We start from the raw sequence: 20,173 nt of genomic DNA, 5'->3' as shown, positions 1-20,173 counted from the left end.
CGGCTTTATTTCGGGGTAGCACGTGTGAAAACTGGGTTAAAAACTCCCCTTCTAAAAAATTAGAAAATTATTTTTCAGCAGATAATCTGCCACTTCCTTTGATAGGGGTTGAAGATCTTTACATCATAAAAGGAGCACTCAAAACGACTGCCCCACATTCCTTTGGCCGAGATGTCGAGTCTTGCCTCATCTTCGGTGCAGGTAGAGTTTGTAAAAGTCTCGTTGCCGAGAGGCTGCAGATGTGGTTCGACTTCGACCTGGCCAACTTTCTTCATCAAATTAGCGAAGAGATCACCTACTTCATTTTGCCTGATAATCGGGAATCCTCCTTTGGGGCAGTGTAGGGCGTGGGACAGTACAAAAGGTGATCCACAGGCACATATATGAAATCCCACCCGTAGCTGATACAGAGGGCCTCGCGGAATTCCGATTTTGTGAGCCAGAGTCCGTGCTTTTCGATTGGCAAGGCGTTTAGCCAGGAGAAGGCTCCTTTCACCCTTGCAAGTTTCAGGGCGTATGAGAAGTAGGGATTCGTCGCGTCAATAATTTGGTTTTGGTTTTGCGTAGCTGTCTTCAGGCGCTCTTTGTGGATCTCTTTCATTCGGTCTTGCTCCAGAATTATGAGGTCGGCCGATGGGTCGTCGAGTGGTGCTGAAAGATTCTGGGAGTCTGAATAGTTTCTATTGTAATCATCTGGTTGACTGATTGCCAGTCCACCGTTTCTGACGGGGAGGGAGAGTACCCGTCTCGTTATTAGAGGTCATATGGTTGCAATTATTTAAAAATTTGAGACAATCGGGATCTGACTTCTACGTTGAAAGTTTCTATGCTGATGTCATCTGGCATTTTGGACTTTTGACCTCTACATCCACAAATTCATAAAATAGTGCTCTGAGAGTATTTGAATTAATTTCGTGTAATCGTTGGTTTTGTGTAATCGTTGGTTGTGTGTTTCAAAAACTCCTGCATATCCTTGTCACTGCCAATAACTGATCGGAGAACTCTTATTGGCAGTGACGAGGATATGCATGGTAATTATTAATAGAGTGGTAATCAATAGAGTGGTAATTATTAATTAATACTCTATTGCTATTCTCAATACTTAACTCATATACCACTGTGAAAAAACATCGCTTGCTTGCTTCAAAAACATGCTTTTTTCAATCAAATTGATAATTTCGAAAACGCGTTATCGCCAGAAGATTTTTCTGGGATAATTCTATTTGTGTTGATTGGTTTACTTTAAACAACTTTTATGGTTAACCATATTTTTGTTCAATGGAGATACATGGTGTTTCGTTTTCTTTTAAAGTTATGGAAACATATCGTTGGAACTATGATTTTATTATTGATTTAAAAGTTAGGAGTGGGTAATATGTGCTGTAAAAATGAAATGGAAAGTCTGCCGATTAGGCAGTTTTTCATTTTAGTTTTTAAAAATCTACAATCGTGTTAATTACCGCTTTTTACAAACTTTTTTAAGGTGGCTGGAAAGCACATATTACCCACTACTCCTAACGACAACAGCATTGAACGTATATCTACGAACTCTATATCTAAGAAGAAGAAGAAGAAGTCATCTTTCCTCTTTCCGAAGTCCTCCATTAGAATCTGATCTAGGTCGTCCTCTTTGGATATTAGTGCCTGGTCATTTAGCTGAGCCAATTTTTTCACGTACACTGCTGGGAATACGTGATTGCATGAGGCTACTGACTGGCCGAGTTTGATGTAAAGTCCTTTGTTGCTGAGAGCTGAAAATACGTTATCAATTATCAATATTAGCCTGCTGAGAAGCTGAGGGCAGCTATTAACGATAATTACGACACACACTTTGCTGAACTATTTCGAGAGCAGAAAAAATAAATCAATTTGAGGGCAGCCATAACCTTCCAAAGCTTGATCATATTCCAACGTTGTGATAACTTTGTATAGATAAACTGATCGGTGCAGAATAAAGGCTATTATCTGCTCACAGAGGTCAAGATAGAACAAAATTCAAGAATTCACTCTCAAATAGATGCTAACCGGCATTATAGATCAAATCAGATGTCCGCTCATGAAACTGTTCAGATGCTTTATCATATTCGTCAGAACCCACGATCAAACTCTTGACACTAAAAAAATAGCTCTCAGAATCGTCGCAACTACCCAACGATTGTTGCTTTTGTTGTAGAGATTTTACAGAAGGGTCCGAGGAATTTTATCCCCGAAAATTTTATTGCAACGTCCTATACACCACAAAATTAAGTATCACATTTGCGACTCGGCTTTATTTTGGGGTAGCACGTGTGAAAACTGGGTTAAAAATCATTTTTCAGCAGATAATCTGCCACTTCCTTTGATACGCTTTCAACCTTAGGTGGTTTAACAGTAGAACGAAATCTCATTTGTACAACAGAACTTACTTTTTCTTGTAATCTCTTACAATCTTATAACCAGAACCAGCTAGAATCGCGAATCGCTTGATGCCAGCCTTGTTGGTCCTAAACGTTCGTCGCTGCTTTTGGTTCAAGATGCCATAATAAACACACGCCCCTGAAGCTCCTGATGTGTATGCCAAAAAGCGGATCGTAGATCCACCAAACAAACTCAAACTCATCAATTAACAAACTAAAACCAGAATTAACCTTGTTTACCTTTAGACTTAATACTTGTGCCTCACTTATTTTTTCAGCGGAACAAAACCTGTTCAGTGATGCAAATTTGTCAAAGTCAGTGAGCATATTCCCTGAAGTTGGTTGTTGTTATTGTTGGGGTTTCGCAGTTGCCTGCAGGAATAAGTCCCAGTTGTCTGTATTTAAAAACATGCTCGTGTTTGTTGTTGTTGAGAATTAACAGCTGAGTTGCAGGTTCGAGATCCCAACTTGCTGCTGTAATATCCGTGCACTGTCTACGGTGACGGTTTGGGTTGGATGTTATTCTTAAGCACTTTAAGCCTCGGAGTTACTGAAGAAAATTTTCCAAGTTTCAGACTTCAATTTAATTGAGCAGATGTAAATGTACAATCAGTTTAATACAAAGTTAGAACTATTGCTTGTAAATATTAGAAGTTTTGTGAAGATGAGAAATGTAAAGCAATTAAAGAGAGGCAGCTCGATTGTGTAAGGTTTACTTTTGAATATGTTCTTTGGTTTCAGTCCTATCAATGGTTAATTAATCTTAGGTTATTTTTACCCATTTTCGTTAATCTCTATGGGATTTTCTCATAGTTATTTTCTACCGCACGGGTCCCTGTTAGTTAAACTAACAGACTGGTTTACCTGCTTGACGAATCCAGTCATGAACAAACATTCATTGACGTGTCCCGTCAAGATGAAATTCCATGATGATTCCCATCATTATTTATGATGCCTTCTCTATATTGTTAAAATCCGGTTTACTATTAGTAACCATCTCTTTTTGTTCTCCTATTTGTTTTTGAAAATTTTGAATTATGCGTTTAATATGTAATTCATGAGCATGTCATACATTATGGTTCACTATACTGCCTCCCTCTTAGAAAATGTGAGTGTTCCACTCATTCACACAGCAAGAGTTTCAAATGTCCATTTTCGAGTTCATATATTCTTGTGCTTTTTCAATCCCGTACTTGTCATAAATATTACGTGCCTCCTCGTCTTCCATAATTTTCTTTGCTTGAAGAATGATTTTGAACATGTCCTCACGACCACCCTTGTCCGGATGACAGAGCATTGCCAACGTTTTGTAATGTTTCTGGATAAAACTGGTTGTGGCCCCCTGTGGAAGGAATAGAAGTTCGTAAAAGTTTGGAGGTCGACTGAACGGGCTCTGCGCGTTGATCGCCTCCAGCCTCCTCTGTATGACCTTCTTTGAGGTTTGCTCTGTTTTTACTCTACCCCTTAGCTTTCTATTGTCTATCGCGGCATTCTCCAACTCCCGAGCTAAGCACTTCCGCTCGTCCACCAGAGCGATACATTCCCTTGTCTTGTTTCGGCTACATTTGTAACCTCCTCCAACTCTTTCCTCAATGTTTCCACCTGCCTCCTGCAGGACTCCCGCTGATTCCCAGCGTATTCAAGATGCCGTTTGGTCTCCAGCAACTGATCACCTAACCTTTGATTTTCAACTTTTAACTGCCGGAGCTCCTCTTCAAGCCGAGCCCCGGCTGTTCCCAGCATTTCGCTGTTGTCAATCTTCTTTCGTTGTTCCTCGATTCTGTGTTGCATCTCACTTAACTCCCCAACGCTAATTGCGGCTCTATCCACTATATTGGGTGGTTGCAGCTGCGTCAGTGGCACCACGAACCTTTTGATTGAGGTTACTCCAACAATCCGATACACTTGGTGCCTGACTATCGACCTGACCTCGAACAACTCGGGTAGATAGTAGCAATAATCACCGACTTTTGGTTCTCTCATTCCTACATATCATACACGTAAATTAGTCTAATGTATCAATCTCAATTTCTGCTATATCTGGTACAGATTTTGCCTTTTTTGCTTTTATAACTACGATGTTTGTTTCACCATCACACCGTTCGACTGTCCTTTTTCTTGTCACTTTTTGTTCCTTTGTACGTTGTTTTAGATGATGAAAATAACCTAGTTCCCCCATTGGGTTAATGGGTTGCAGTGCAATTACAGGATTGGTGCCACTGCGTAGCATATCGATTGAAAGAAACACGCGTACCAAACAAAATATGATTTTAGATCCAATAAAAATAGTCATCAAACTGATGGCTATTTCCCTGGCTACATGCCAGATTTGTTTCACTTCATTACCCAAGTATTCAAAAATCAGCAATTCATGCCACTGATTATTGTACCTTAAGTCCTTGTTGAAATACTCTAGAGTCTCATGCTCATATAAACCTCCTTGTCCCAGGAAAACTTCTCTTCCTGTTATCGTCTTTCTCGAATGCCTTAACCTTTGGGCCCTTTTGCTAAGTTCCAGGTCCTTGTCATTAAAAACCCTTTCATTGGCGCCGAAGTTGACCAATTGTCGTTAACTCTATAATTAGGCATATCATTGGGTTTTTCAATTATTTGCATCCTTCGCCCATATGTTATCCATGACCCATTCTGCAATTCAAGAGCGTTCGGGTACATGGGGTTGCTATTAATCAGTGTGAAATTTCTGTAGAATACTCTAGAAATGGGGTCCATGTATCCAATTACTTCTCAGGTATTGTCAGAAAACACACTAACTGGAACTTCCTCCGTACAAAACTGATTTTCGACAACATGTACGATTACTTTAGCGCACCTATGGACATAAAGTATTCCTCCCGCTCTTTCTGCGTGTGTACCCAGAGCGTTTTGTTGACTTAAGAAAATTTGGTGTGAATTTCCGTTAATTGATGTCGTTAGAATCATAGCTCTGTGCAGTTTTTCTATGTGACAATTTAATAACTCTATTTGTTTCAGGTTTTCAAACATGCCTCGAAAATCCCACACAAAAAGTTGATCGAGTTTTATGTCCCTGAGATCTGTCTCAGATATAACTGTTGTTAAAAAATTTTGTTCCGTGGTGGTCAACTTTGCCGTTGTGTAAAACAAATTTCTATGGTTTGTTTCAAAAAGCAGAAAATTGTCTATATATTTTGTCTTGTTTTTCAACTGGACAACTAAATTTCTTTTTCTGTCTAATTTGCTCGTCAAGTACTTTTGTTTCCAGCGCGGACTATTTTTGCTGTTACCGAGTCTGAAAATTTAACGATTGTTAAGATGTTTGGTTTTTTGTCTTGGTCAAACAGATATTGTACTGAATCTATTTCAAATGTGTCTTCTTTATATAACAAGGTCTGCTCCTGCTTCAAAGGGTCTTTAAAATATAACCATGTTCCTTCACTTGCTTCCATAGTTTCAAAGAACAAAATCCCTATGAAAATTTCAGAATTCATCATGATGTTACCTTTCTGTTTTTCACCTTTTGGATTGGTCCAATCCACGGGGTAGACATAATTCACTCCTGTCTCATCTCCGCCTTTCATGAAAGTTTTTGATATCTTCTGAACAAACTCAGCGTCGATTCGTTCAACATTCATCTCGTTGAGGACTTCTTTGTGAACATTGAATTCAAAATCACCAAGACCCGGTAACCGTTCTTTGTGTACCTGCCATAGATTTTGACAGACTGACTCTTTTATTGGGTAAAACGTTGGAATTATTTGTGATTTTTTGTTTAAGTAAGTTGCGTCGTCATACAAACTACTTTTTTCAGCACAGTTACCGTATATGCAGCCCTGTACATGCAGTATTTTAGTTTACTCATGCTGTTTTTGGCGTAGATCAGTCCTCCTTTGTTTACCTGCTCCTCATTTATATGTGACGTTTCACAATTCGTCGGTTCCGTCATTGCAAATCTCTGCGTCTGTAGAATGTTCTCAAAATCATACCCCACAATCTCCAAGGACTGTGAAAAACCTAATGTGCTAACCAACTGAAGAAGTTTCAAGTTCAGCTGCACGATCCAATGTGGGTTCCACGCCCTCTGTATTTTGTCGTATCACCTTTTAAAAAAATACATCATTATCAAATTTTTCGTCTGCATCGTTATCCTTGAATATAAAATAGTCTTTCAGTTTCCGTGGTCTTGTTATTCCCGACGCACTTCTTGTCTGATATCGTCGTTCGGCGACGTTTTGCGAAGTAGAAGGCGTGCTCCTATTTGGAAATTCTTCGCCTTCACTCTTTTCGGATGTTGACACCAGACTATCCCGTTTCTGCTGTGTGACTACTTTTGGCGCATGTATCTTTGAGCTTCTGCTCTTATTGTTGGTGTTTGTATTTATTGATTCTCTTGTACTCCCACCCATAGGTGTTTGAAACGATTCGTCTTTGACTGTCTCATTGTGAGTTTCAGTATTAGGATTAATTTGAATAATATTTCTTTCAGGTTGAACTTCTCTTCTTTCTTTGTCATTCAATTTTGGGATCACCACTTCAATTTCCACAAAATCATTTTCCTCCGTAAGGTCGTTTTGTGTTATTCTCGGTTCAATCTTTCCTTTCTTAGGTTCTTTTTTATCAGTGGTAGCACTTCTACTGTTAAAACGTTTGAGTCGATTGTAGTGGACCTTTTGTTGTTTTTTGTTTTCACATCCTCAATAACAAAGTTCAGATTGTTTATTATTTCACGTATTACCTGCGGTCCGCTGTAAAAAGATTTAAATTTCTTCGTCTGGCCATTTTTTATTGTGGGGTTGAACAACATTACTAAATCACCTACTTCATATTGTGGTCCGAATGTGCTACGGTCATAGTAGGTTTTTGTCTTTCTTGCTCCACATCCATGCTTCCCCGTACCAGCTCATGGCACGTTTGTAGTTCGTCTTTCAAGCAACCAACGTAATCACTCAAAGTTGGGTAGATTTTGGTTTGTATTGTTTGATACATGCAATCAATCGGCAGCGCGCATGATCATCCAAAAAGGAGGTAAAAGGGGCTGTACTTCGTAACAGAGTGAATTGATGACCTGTACGCCATCATTACTAGCGGAAGGTAGTCGCTCCAGGTGTTGTAATGTTCACCCACATATTTTGCAAGACTCTCTTTGATGTGCAATTGGTGCGCTCTATCATTGCGTTTCCTTGAGGGTGATAAGCTGTTGTTGAAGTCCTGTTAATTCCCAGCTCTTTACACATGTTCTTGAAAAGATTCGACATAAAATTACTTATCTTGTCGCTATGAATATTTGCCGGACAACCAAACCTTGAAACCCATACATTTACAAATGCCTTAGCTACGGTTGAAGCTTCTTGGTTGCTCATGGGAATTGCTTCATACCATTTTGTAAACTGATCTCCAATTAACAGAATGTATTTGTTTCCACTGGACTCGGGTAAAGGTCCCATAATGTCTAAGGCAACTTGCCTGAACGGATGACTTGGTTTCCACGTTGTCAGTCTGTGTATGTGTTTCTGGTGTGGAGATTTCTTTTGACAGCATTCTTTGCAAGAACTTACCCACTCGTGGACATCTTTTTTCATCCCGGGCCAGTAGAATCGTTATCGAACCCGATCAAATGTCTTTGCCATACCAAAGTGTCCGCAATGTTCATGAAGGAAAGGTAGAATTTCTTTTAAAAGTGATCTCTGAATGACTATTTGTGTTAAGTTATTAATTTCGTCAATACGTTTCTGTCTCTTGATTAGATCATTTTCAATCCGAAAGTTTCTGAAATCAGTCCAAAGTTTCCACAGTGCCCTAGAGGTTCCTGCCATGAGTTTTCTTTGAGGGCGTTTCCCGTTCTCAATCCAGTTTCTCAGTACAATGAGGTCGGCTGCGTTTTTCTGATGTTCAACTAGTTGTTCAACAGATTTTCCTACTCCAATGGACCAAATATTTTTTTCTTCCGTATTTATTTGGTTCACTTGATCGCAGTCTTTGACTTGGTCTTCAGTCTGTAGAACTCTCGACAGAGAGTCCGCGTGAGGGATCTTTTTTCCCGCTTTGTGTTTGATTTCAAAGTCAAACTGTCCGAGCTTTTCTATCCATCGGGCCAATAATCCGTCTGGTTCCTTCAAACTATATAACCACGTGAGGGCCCTATGGTCAGTAACAATTAAAATTTTTTGTCCCAGAAGATAATTTCTGAAGTGTTGAGTAAAATAAACTATTGCAAAAAGTTCTTCTTTTGTCGCAGAATAGTTTCGTTGAACTTTTGCTGAGCGTTTTGCTTGCGTATGCAATAACTCTTTCACCCCATTGTTGTCTTTGGGAATTAATCGCGCCAATGCCAAACAAAGAGGCGTCATTGGTTAACGTATAGGGATCCGTGTCATTCGGATAACCCAAAATTGGTGCTTTCTGTAGAGCTTGTTTTAGTTGTTCAACTGCTGATTCACATTCCTTGCTCCAAGTAAAACATTCTTTTTGTTTAATAGCTTATAAAGTGGCTCTGCTATTTTTCCGAAATCTTGTATGAATCTTCTGTAAAAGCCTACTAGTCCTAATATAGCTCTCAATTCTTTTTTTGTTCGTGGGCTTTTCATTTTACTGACTGCCGGTACATTCTCCGGATCCACTTTTACGCCTTTATTTGATACAATGTGTCCCAGAAAATTAATTTTTTCCTGAAAAAACCTGTTTTTTGAGCCTTTTATTTTCAATCCAGCGTCTTTAAGTCGCCCAAGTACGAGATTTAGGCGATTGAGATGCTCCTCAAAGGATCTACCGAAGATGATTATGTCATCCAGGTATACTAAAGCCACTTCGTAGGAGAGTCCCAACATGATCAATTCCATTAAATTTTGGAAAGCTCCTGGAACTGTCGCCAAACCCATGGGTAGTCTCTTCCATTTGTAGAGTCCCATTGGAGTTACAAAAACTGTCACGTTCTGTAACTCTTCATCGAGTGCCATTTGAAAAAATTGATGTCAAATTGATATTGGAAAAGTAACATTTTCCCACTAGAGACTCAATAACGTCATTTATTCTTTTTCACCAATATTTATGGTGCTGCTCAATATGCATGCGTTGGTCTATTAGCGCTGCATCCTCTGGATCCTCGAAATTTTTTTTCATTGTGAGAAAACTTGTCGGTGTCGCATGAACATTTCTTGTACTTTCTCTTCCTGCTGGTTATTTAGATTAGATCCATCAAAATTTGTGTGTTTTCCCATTTGAAATGTTTCAAATGTTTTTGGTTTATTTCGATTCATGAAAAGTGCGTTCCAACTAAATTCTTTTCATCCAGTGCCATTTGAAAAAATTGATGTCAAATCGATATCGGAAAAGAAACAATTTCCGTCTAGAGAATCAATAACGTCATTTATTCTTGGTAGCGGCCAACTGGTTTTCTCGATTTGTTTATTCAAACCTCTGTAATCTACAAATTGTCTGTAGCTGCCATCTTTCTTCTTCACCAAAATTGATGGTGCTGCCCAATACGAATGGGTTGGTTCAATTAATTTTGCATCCTCTAGATCTTCGACAATTTTTTTCATTGCTTTTCTTTTATCAAAGCTCATACTGCAATAACTTCTTCTGAACGGCTGTGCATCTTTGTTGAGTTTAATCTGGTGTTTAATTTTGTCACAATAACCTAAGTCATTCGAGTTTCGTGAGAAGACTTGTTTGTCTCGTGAACAATTCCTGTACTTTCTCCTTCTGCTGGTCATTTAGTTTAGAACCTTCCAAGCATGCGTGTTTTCCCATTTGAAAAGTTTCCAATGTTTTTGGCTTATTTTGATTTGTGAAAATTCCATTCACAACTAAGTTCTGTTTTTTTCAAAGCGGGTTCCCACTTTAGTGCTTTTATACACGGTTACTTGTGCGTCCGTTAGATCTATCAAACTCCAACCATCTTCCATTGATATCATACAGGCGGCTAAAAGCAAACCAGTCTTTAATTCAAAATTTTCATTTACTTCCACTAATCCTTCCACTCCCAGAATTTCTTCTCCGTTTTCATCAGTTAATCTAATTTTCATTAGACCATCGTTTTTACTCTGTATATAAGTGTTTTGTTCCGCAATTGCAAAAACTTGAACACCTTGCGTTTTCTCTGTGGTGAGCGGTATTGAAATTTCAAAGTGACTGCTATATAGTTTCTCTTCGTGTAAGTTCAATACACATTTATTGGTTTTCAGGAAATCAATTACCAGCAGACATTCTATACCTTCGTCTGCCGTTATCACAAACTCTTGTTCAACCTCCGGTAGTCTTGTTTGCAACTATAACAAAAGCGTTACTCTGCCTATTATTTTGACAGCTGAGTTATTGGCTGTTAACACTCGTTTTGTGTATGTTTGTACAATTCCCGGTTTTCCCAGCTTTTCGTATGTGGACCAGCTCAAAAGCGATATACTACTTCCAATGTCTATTAACCCAACGCATCTGTTCCCGTGAAGTATGATTTCTGCGTTTAGACATTTAATTGTGTTTGTCGAAAAAACTCTAATGACATTGCAGTTCTCGGTGGTTTTCTTTTTAAAAGGGCAGTTTCTTTTCAAGTGTTGGGAACTTCCACATAGGAAACAATTTCGACAATTCCTCGAAAGGTGTCCTTCTTGCCCACAGGCTCTGCACTTGAAACTCGTTCCTCCTAGACAGTTCCTCTCTTCCAAAAGATCTGTCTCGGTGACTAGGTCCTGGCGTTGGAAATCGCCGCCGATCGTTAAACCCACGATCTTGTTGCTGTTCTCTGTCACGTCTGTCGTCACCTCACCGTCCCCGGGAACCGATTCGCTCCCTAGATTGATTTCGACGGTTTTCTCGCTGTTTGTCATCTACTGACAATTGGTTCACAGGCTTGGTGACGGCCTCCACTAAATCTTTTGTTTCATCTCGTCTAATTACCGCAACTTTTGGTGTTTGCTCTTCCTCCTCTATTCTTGTTACAGCCTCAAGATGCAATTCTCTTTCCAAAACTGTTTCAATTTTCATATCCTTGTCGCCGATTTGCTTTCTGAGATATAACCTCACCTGACTATGGTTGATTCCTTCTAAAAATCCTCTCAGAACAAGATGGTTTCTAATGTCTTGCGACTCCGTTGGGTGAGCTTTCAAAGCCAACTGCTTTAAATCTCCCGGAAAATCTGTCAGTTTTTCTCCTGGTTGCTGTACGCGGCGAGCTAGCCGTCCCAGGAAAACGACCGGTTTTTCGCTGTAATGTTCTCGAAAAGCTTTAACGCATTCATCATAATTTTATCGTGTAGCTTGCGGTAGAGTGCGAGAGAACTCTATGGCAGATTTTTGTAGCCTAAATGCAAAGTAATGCGGCCGTTCATCAACTTCACGAGCCGGGTCTCCTCCAATTCTTCTCCACTTTTGTAGTTCCGCTAATAGCTCAAAATGCGTCACGTAACTTTCCAAGTCGTTTGAACCGGTAAATGCTTCCGGTAATAGCAATCTAGAGGTTGAGCCCGTTGCCATTTTTTTTGTTCCCCTACTTGTATAGTGCCCTTTTAAAACCTTATTAAGTTGTTGAAATTATGAGTTTTGTATAAAATAAGTATCAAGTAGATCGTCACTGGAAGGTGTTTTCTATTTTTATCTTTGAATTTCTATAGCACTCGCTTTATTTTAATGTTTAAAAATTTTCAATTATGAAAATCTAACGCTTATTTCAATACTGTATTTCTTTTTTTTTACTAATTTATTTATTTTTTTATATATTTTTAAGGAAGTTTTAATTTATAGTCTTATAGACGACTAATACACCTTATTTTTTTATTTTTTCTATTTTAATATGATTCAGGCTGAACTCCGATTTTCCTTGTTTTATTGATCTTTTTAATATATTTTCTCTCCTAATTACGACAAGGATGATATTAGTTGCTTTAGTTTTCTTTTACTTTACCCTGCTTATTGTTACCTGATCAATTTTTTTCGCTTTATATTCCCTTTTTTTAAATGGTAGTTTCAGAAAAAGTCAATATATAACTTTCAGCAACTGCTTTAAATCTCCCTGAAAATCTGTCAGTTTTTCTCCTGGTTGCTGTACGCGGCGAGCTAGCCGTCCCAGGAAAACGGCCGGTTTTTCGCTGTAATGTTCTCGAAAAGCTTTAACGCATTCATCAAAATTTTATCGTGTAGCTTGCGGTAGAGTGCGATAGAACTCTATGGCAGATTTTTGTAGCCTAAATGCAAAGTAAAGCGGCCGTTCATCAACTTCACGAGCCGGGTCTCCTCCAATTCTTCTCCACTTTTGTAGTTCCGCTAATAGCTCAAAATGCGTCACGTAACTTTCCAAGTCGTTTGAACCGGTAAATGCTTCCGGTAATAGCAATCTAGAGGTTGAGCCCGTTGCCATTTTTTTTGTTCCCCTACTTGTATAGTGCCCTTTTAAAACCTTATTAAGTTGTTGAAATTATGAGTTTTGTATAAAATAAGTATCAAGTAGATCGTCACTGGAAGGTGTTTTCTATTTTTATCTTTGAATTTCTATAGCACTCGCTTTATTTTAATGTTTAAAAATTTTCAATTATGAAAATCTAACGCTTATTTCAATACTGTATTTCTTTTTTTTTACTAATTTATTTATTTTTTTATATATTTTTAAGGAAGTTTTAATTTATAGTCTTATAGACGACTAATACACCTTATTTTTTTATTTTTTCTATTTTAATATGATTCAGGCTGAACTCCGATTTTCCTTGTTTTATTGATCTTTTTAATATATTTTCTCTCCTAATTACGACAAGGATGATATTAGTTGCTTTAGTTTTCTTTTACTTTACCCTGCTTATTGTTACCTGATCAATTTTTTTCGCTTTATATTCCCTTTTTTTAAATGGTAGTTTCAGAAAAAGTCAATATATAACTTTCAGCAACTGCTTTAAATCTCCCTGAAAATCTGTCAGTTTTTCTCCTGGTTGCTGTACGCGGCGAGCTAGCCGTCCCAGGAAAACGGCCGGTTTTTCGCTGTAATGTTCTCGAAAAGCTTTAACGCATTCATCAAAATTTTATCGTGTAGCTTGCGGTAGAGTGCGATAGAACTCTATGGCAGATTTTTGTAGCCTAAATGCAAAGTAATGCGGCCGTTCATCAACTTCACGAGCCGGGTCTCCTCCAATTCTTCTCCACTTTTGTAGTTCCGCTAATAGCTCAAAATGCGTCACGTAACTTTCCAAGTCGTTTGAACCGGTAAATGCTTCCGGTAATAGCAATCTAGAGGTTGAGCCCGTTGCCATTTTTTTTGTTCCCCTACTTGTATAGTGCCCTTTTAAAACCTTATTAAGTTGTTGAAATTATGAGTTTTGTATAAAATAAGTATCAAGTAGATCGTCACTGGAAGGTGTTTTCTATTTTTATCTTTGAATTTCTATAGCACTCGCTTTATTTTAATGTTTAAAAATTTTCAATTATGAAAATCTAACGCTTATTTCAATACTGTATTTCTTTTTTTTTACTAATTTATTTATTTTTTTATATATTTTTAAGGAAGTTTTAATTTATAGTCTTATAGACGACTAATACACCTTATTTTTTTATTTTTTCTATTTTAATATGATTCAGGCTGAACTCCGATTTTCCTTGTTTTATTGATCTTTTTAATATATTTTCTCTCCTAATTACGACAAGGATGATATAAGTTGCTTTAGTTTTCTTTTACTTTACCCTGCTTATTGTTACCTGATCAATTTTTTTCGCTTTATATTCCCTTTTTTTAAATGGTAGTTTCAGAAAAAGTCAATATATAACTTTCAGCAACTGCTTTAAATCTCCCTGAAAATCTGTCAGTTTTTCTCCTGGTTGCTGTACGCGGCGAGCTAGCCGTCCCAGGAAAACGACCGGTTTTTCGCTGTAATGTTCTCGAAAAGCTTTAACGCATTCATCAAAATTTTATCGTGTAGCTTGCGGTAGAGTGCGATAGAACTCTATGGCAGATTTTTGTAGCCTAAATGCAAAGTAATGCGGCCGTTCATCAACTTCACGAGCCGGATCTCCTTCAGTTCTTCTCCACTTTTGTAGTTCCGCTAATAGCTCAAAATGCGTCACGTAACTTTCCTAGTCGTTTGAACCGGTAAATGCTTCCGGTAATAGCAATCTAGAGGTTGAGCCCGTTGCCATTTTTTTGTTCCCCTACTTGTATAGTGCCCTTTTAAAACTTTATTAAGTTGTTGAAATTATGAGTTTTGTATAAAATAAGTATCAAGTAGATCGTCACTGGAAGATGTTTTCTATTTTTATCTTTGAATTTCTATAGCACTCTCTTTATTTTAATGTTTAAAAACTTTCAATTATGAAAATCTAACGCTTATTTGAATACTTTGTTTCTTTTTTTTACTAATTTATTTGTTTTTTTATATATTTTTAAGGAAGTTTTAATTTATAGTCTTATAGACGACTAACACACCTTATTTTTTTTATTTTTTTTTATTTTAATATGATTCTGGCTGAACTCCGATTTTCCTTGTTTTATTGATGTTTTTAATATATTTTCTCTCCTAATTACGACAAGGATGATATTAGTTGCTTTAGTTTTCTTTTATTTTACCCTGCTTATTGTTACCTGATCAATTTTTTTCGCTTTATATTCCCTTTTTTTTAATGGTAGATTCAGAAAAATTCAATATATAACTTTCAGCAACTGTTTAAATTGATTTAGCAACGCGACTACCCCGCACTGTTTTTTTCGATGGTTATGCCGCTCGTTTTCTAAAAGTCAAATTAGCAACTAAGGTCAAACGAAAAAAATATTTCCTATACTAATAAGAATTACGCAGTGGCGATCAGTTTCAATTACGAACGACAAAAACAAGACAGAACTCTTTATTTCTACTCACTTGGTATGATGCGGTCTTTCCTTACAGGGAAGTTTCTGTCTCCACCAACGAGTAAAAGATAGCACGAGCAAATTCTCACTTGTTTTCTTGCGACTGATGTCCTGTAACTGATGTCCTCCTCTGTGGCTTCTGCAATTGATTCTCACAAAAATTGGTGGAATTTTTCTGGTAATTGAAGATTTGTTATCCCAAATCTTTGTGTTTGCTTCGAGATTAATTCGATTCTCGGAGTTTTTGGGAGTTAAAGTGCTTTTTATTTGCGTCTCCCTACCGACAAATTTGTTAACGATTTTAAAATGTTAACTTTCCTTTAAATCTCTGCCGCCAGTGTAATATCCGTGCACTGTCTACGGTTACGGTTTGGGTTGGATGTTATTCTTAAGCACTTTAAGCCTCGGAGTTACTGAAGAAAATTTTCCAAGTTTCAGACTTGAATTTAATTGAGCAGATGTAAATGTACAATCAGTTTAATACAAAGTTAGAACTATTGCTTGTAAATATTAGAAGTCTTGTGAAGATGAGAAATGTAAAGCAATTAAAGAGAGGCAGCTCGATTGTCTAAGGTTTAGTTTTGAATATGTTCTTTGGTTTCAGTCCTATCAATGGATAAATAATCTTAGGTTATTTTTACACATTTTCGTTAATCTCTATGTGATTTTCTCATAGTTATTTTCTACCGCACGGGTCCCTGTTATTTAAACTAACAGATAACAGGTTTACCTGCTTGACGAATTCCGTCATTAACAAACATTCCTTGACGTGACCCGTCAAGATGAAATTCCATGATGATTCCCATCATTATTTATGATGCCTTCTCTATATTGTTAAAATCCGGTTTACTATTAGTAACCATCTCTTTTTGTTCTCCTATTTGTTTCTGAAAATTTCGAATTATGCGTTCAATATGAAATTTATGAGCATGTCATACATTATGGTTCACTATACTGCAGTGACAGATGTAGAGAAGAAGTAATTGTCAATTAAAACTTAAAATGATTTAAAAAAACGAACGTTTTCGAACATTGCGTTCATCGTCAGCTTTAAAAATTAAAAGAAATCATTTGCAAAATATATAAATGTAAAAGAAACCAATTTGTCAAATTAAAATTACTTCCGTTATTTAAAACAAACGTTTTCTAACTTTACGTTCACCATCAGGTTGAAACTGTTTTACAAATTGTTAAAAGACAAAATGAATATGTAGTTACATTTGTCTGAGACGATTAAAACAATTCTAAGAACTATTCTAAAAAAATCAATCGAAAATTTTTTCTTATATACAATATTAGCCTATTTACAACTCAGACTTAAATGTTACGAATTTATTTAAAAACATTCCTATTCCAGATTTTTCCATTCTGGCCATGTTCTTGTATTTTTAGGGTTATTCCGAATTTACCCTAACCATAAGTATCCCTCTTGTGGAGGTTTTGCAAACTTCGTTTTGTCATGCACAAAATGTTTTTTGCCCTATGTGTCCTCATCTAGTGAAAATTATGATTTGAACTAATATTTTAGCGTGCGTTCCCGCCCCCTATATTCATCGCGTGTGTTTAGTGCCGGCTTCAGCTTGCTGATGTATATAGCTTCGATAATCATTAGTTGTTCTACTGTCCGACAGGCATCCAGAATTTTCCATTCAATGTCATTTGTAGCGCCACAACATTCAATTAGATGTTGACCCACCTGTGAATCCTTCTTTTGATGTTCTGTTATTCTTGTGGTAACATGCCGGCTTGTTTGCCCAACATAAATGGATCCGCATCCATTACATTTGATCTCATAAACCACCTGGGATTTCAGGTCTCTATCGAAAGATGATTTTAGGGTGGGGAGGCTTGATCTTAATATTCTCGATGTAAAACCCACTTGCAATTCGCATAGTTTCCTCAATTTGCTTGCAAAGTTTTGAGTAAGGTTGCCTCTGTATTGTAGAAAAATAGTAGACTTATCATAAGATCTGGTCTTGCTTTTTGATGCTCTTTTGGTGTTGTTCCCAATTGGTCTTTCTCGCCACTTGTTATCTTTTCGAGAGTCTGGTTCACTATTTTTGAGGACCACTATTAATGTCAAGAAATGCCAAATCCCCTTCCATGTTAACTTTTTCTGAGGTAAATTGCAAGTTGTTGTGTAATGAATTTGCAAATTTTAAATACTCGTCCGGGTCACCACGAACCGTGCAGATAATATCATCCACATAATTTTCAAACAATTTCATTTCCTCATAACGCCCCACTGTCTGTTGGTTGCTGCAATAATTAAAAATCCAAACAACATCCTGCATATTGGCGTATTCCTCATTCGATATCTTTTGGCATCTTGCATGAAATCAGTTTTTGCATGAGTCACATTCTACTCCCCTTCCTCGGAAAGTCACTCTCCGGTTACAGTCTTTGGACTTACCGTTTGGGTTGGATTAGGAAATATTTTCACTGAGCTCTTGTTTTTTGCAGTGATGCCTAAAACGATTTCATCCACACATTTGCTTGTATTACATCCAGTGATGCACCCATCGCCAGACCATCTGATTGTATATACCAGATCCCATTACATTTGAAATTAACATTCGTGACCGCAAGCCTTAGCAAACTTTTTATGGCGGACCTTGGGATAACTGGTGCTAGGTTGCTTGAGTCGAGTTCTCTTAGAGCAGTTTCTATAGCCTCTCCAACCGGAACGTTGGTGTACAGCCTTTTTCAAGAGATACTATCTGCTCGTCATCTTCAAGAGTGAGAGACTCTAAGTCCTTTCTAGCGTCTTGCGTGTTGGTTTCATTGTTTGCGCCCGGTAGTTTCTTTAAAATTGGTGTCAGAATTCTGTTTAAGTTTTTGTAGCTGCTACCAGGTATCAAAAAAAATGGGTCGGCGAAGTGTATCTGTCCTAAGTACTTTTTCCAGGCCATAAAACCTTGCTGTTTGTGAATCTGTTGACTGAGTCTTTGATAAATTTTATCACTAATTTTCCCTTGCTTCATTAATTGTCGCAGGCTGTTATTGATCTGTTTTTCATATTTGATCACAATTTAATTTTTTGCTCCATTGATTTTGTGAAACTGATCTGAGTTCAGCACCTAATTAAGTATTTCCCTGTACGTTGACTTCTTCATAAACAGAAACCGCAGTATTTATCAAATGGTACCGCCAGCAAATCATTGGCTTTTAGGTAATCATACAATTTTTTGACCCCTCTATCCATTGGGGTTTCGCGTACATTGTAACTAACGTGCAAGTTTGTCTACGTCTGCAAGGAAGCGCATCTCATTAGAGTTGTCTCTGACAGGGTGTTTAGGCCCCAACGATAGGATGTCAAGTACAAACTTTGGAAGTTCACGGCCATCCATTATCACAAAATTACTATGGGAGCCATTCCGCAGTGTTCTATCCTGTCTCTCTGACAGTTTATCAAGTTTTCCATTAAGTCTGTTTTGAACGATTGCGGAGTGATTCCTCATTTCACGCCTAATTCTGCTAACAACGAATGGCATTAGTTCTGATCTCGCATTGTCCTTAAAATGAATCCTATAAGACGTGTTCTAGAGCTTACCTTTATTAGGGTACTTCCTGAACTGTCTTATGGTTGTCTCAAGAATAATAGATAATCTTAAGGCTTACCTGACTAACTAAAGTTCTATTCCTCTAGTCTGTTACTCTTCTATCTGAGCTTCAGTAGACGGTGCACGGGCCCCAATGCTACGGTCTAACGTTTATCTCAATACAAAACAAGAGCGGAGTAGAGAGAGAGAAATATACTTTATTATTATATCAGGATGGTAACTGGTACTGACTAAATTACTTTCTCTTCTGCTGAGAGAAGGTAGATGGGTAAACACATAAAGGGAAAGGAGGATAAAATAATATATCATTTTTATCCAATCAGGAAAGAGTATTTCAGCCTTTCTGAATAAAGTCTTTCAAAATATTAAATATTCCTTTTTGGAAGTCATGTCTGACTCCATCTTTCCGGGGTTTAGAGTTGTTTTGAAGGTCTTCCAATCGAATATAGTAGAATATAGTTTATTAATTTCTCTGTAATCTCTCTGAAGGATTTTTTTTCTTTTTGGTTGTGTTGCTTGAAGACCGGCTCGTCTGTGAGTCGATTCCGAAACATCGGTTACCCAAAGAGCAAAGAATGAACATCAACAACCACAAAAGTATCTATTCCACCACCACACTATCCAGTGGGCGGAGATCCTTCTGGGTAGGCCCGTCGTTGATGTTGTAGGCGTCCTGATGTCCGGCGTCGACTTACCTGACTTACCTGGTTTGCTTGGTTTGTTAGTTGTTAAGAATCGTTTTTAGATTCACTACATGTTCTAATACGTAGTATCCCTTCCGGTTGGAAAGAAAACTTAGAGATGTATGTTATATGTTGATGTGTAAATTGTTATTTAACAAGTTATAGTTTTGAGAGTGACATAAAGGAGAGTATGTCAACGAAATGGCTAATAACGTGTTTGTTTTCAGTGACATGTGATTTGTCGGCCATGCTGATTGGTAATGTTGTTATAGAAGTTGAACATGTATCAATTAATGCTCCTGTTTGAAGTCATGAGTTATTCTAATGGTATTAATTCTTACAATTGTTTTGTCATACTTCTACGATTGCCCTGTTGTGAGTTGTTACTGAGGAAACATTTTCCGTATCTGTAAGATTGTGAAAATGCTGCTTATCACTTTGCTATATTTTTTCATTTAGCTGCCAGTCTCTTATGAATTTTTTAAAGGGTTACAGATCTCGCTTATAGTAGTTTGTAATGGGTATGCACACGGATGACAATTTCCTAGTCCCAATTAACAGTTATTTCTTCAACTGCATAAATTAAATTAACGTCTCTGTCTGCGCGCTTACGATCTAAGGATCAACGTTTCCCGAGATCTGAATACTGTTGTCTATGTGAATTGTTACAATGATATCGTATTGTTAGTTGTTACTATAGTTAACGTCGTATAGTAGCTACTTGAATTACATATAGTTCAT

The 20,173-nt window shown here is 37.5% G+C and overlaps 1 protein-coding gene across 1 annotated transcript in view; it reads right to left on the bottom strand.

Annotated features, from left to right (window-relative positions):
- The window catches only part of LOC142348829 (putative aarF domain-containing protein kinase 5), a 65,934-nt gene extending 62,814 nt beyond the window's left edge, over positions 1-3,120 (bottom strand). The window contains exons 1-3 of the mRNA XM_075400359.1: positions 2,406-3,120; positions 2,026-2,114; positions 1,590-1,751 (exon numbers count right to left, since the gene is read on the bottom strand). Of these exons, the coding sequence (XP_075256474.1) occupies positions 1,590-1,751; positions 2,026-2,114; positions 2,406-2,599 (445 nt within the window). The 5' untranslated portion in view covers positions 2,600-3,120. The remainder of the gene's footprint in view (positions 1-1,589; positions 1,752-2,025; positions 2,115-2,405) is intronic.
- Between the last annotated feature and the right edge of the window lie 17,053 nt (positions 3,121-20,173).

Source organism: Convolutriloba macropyga, chromosome 10 (genome assembly GCF_964194025.1).
Source record: "Convolutriloba macropyga chromosome 10, txConMacr16.3, whole genome shotgun sequence".
NCBI classification, from domain to species: Eukaryota; Metazoa; Xenacoelomorpha; order Acoela; family Convolutidae; genus Convolutriloba; species Convolutriloba macropyga.
This window is presented reverse-complemented; position numbering and strand designations above follow the sequence as displayed.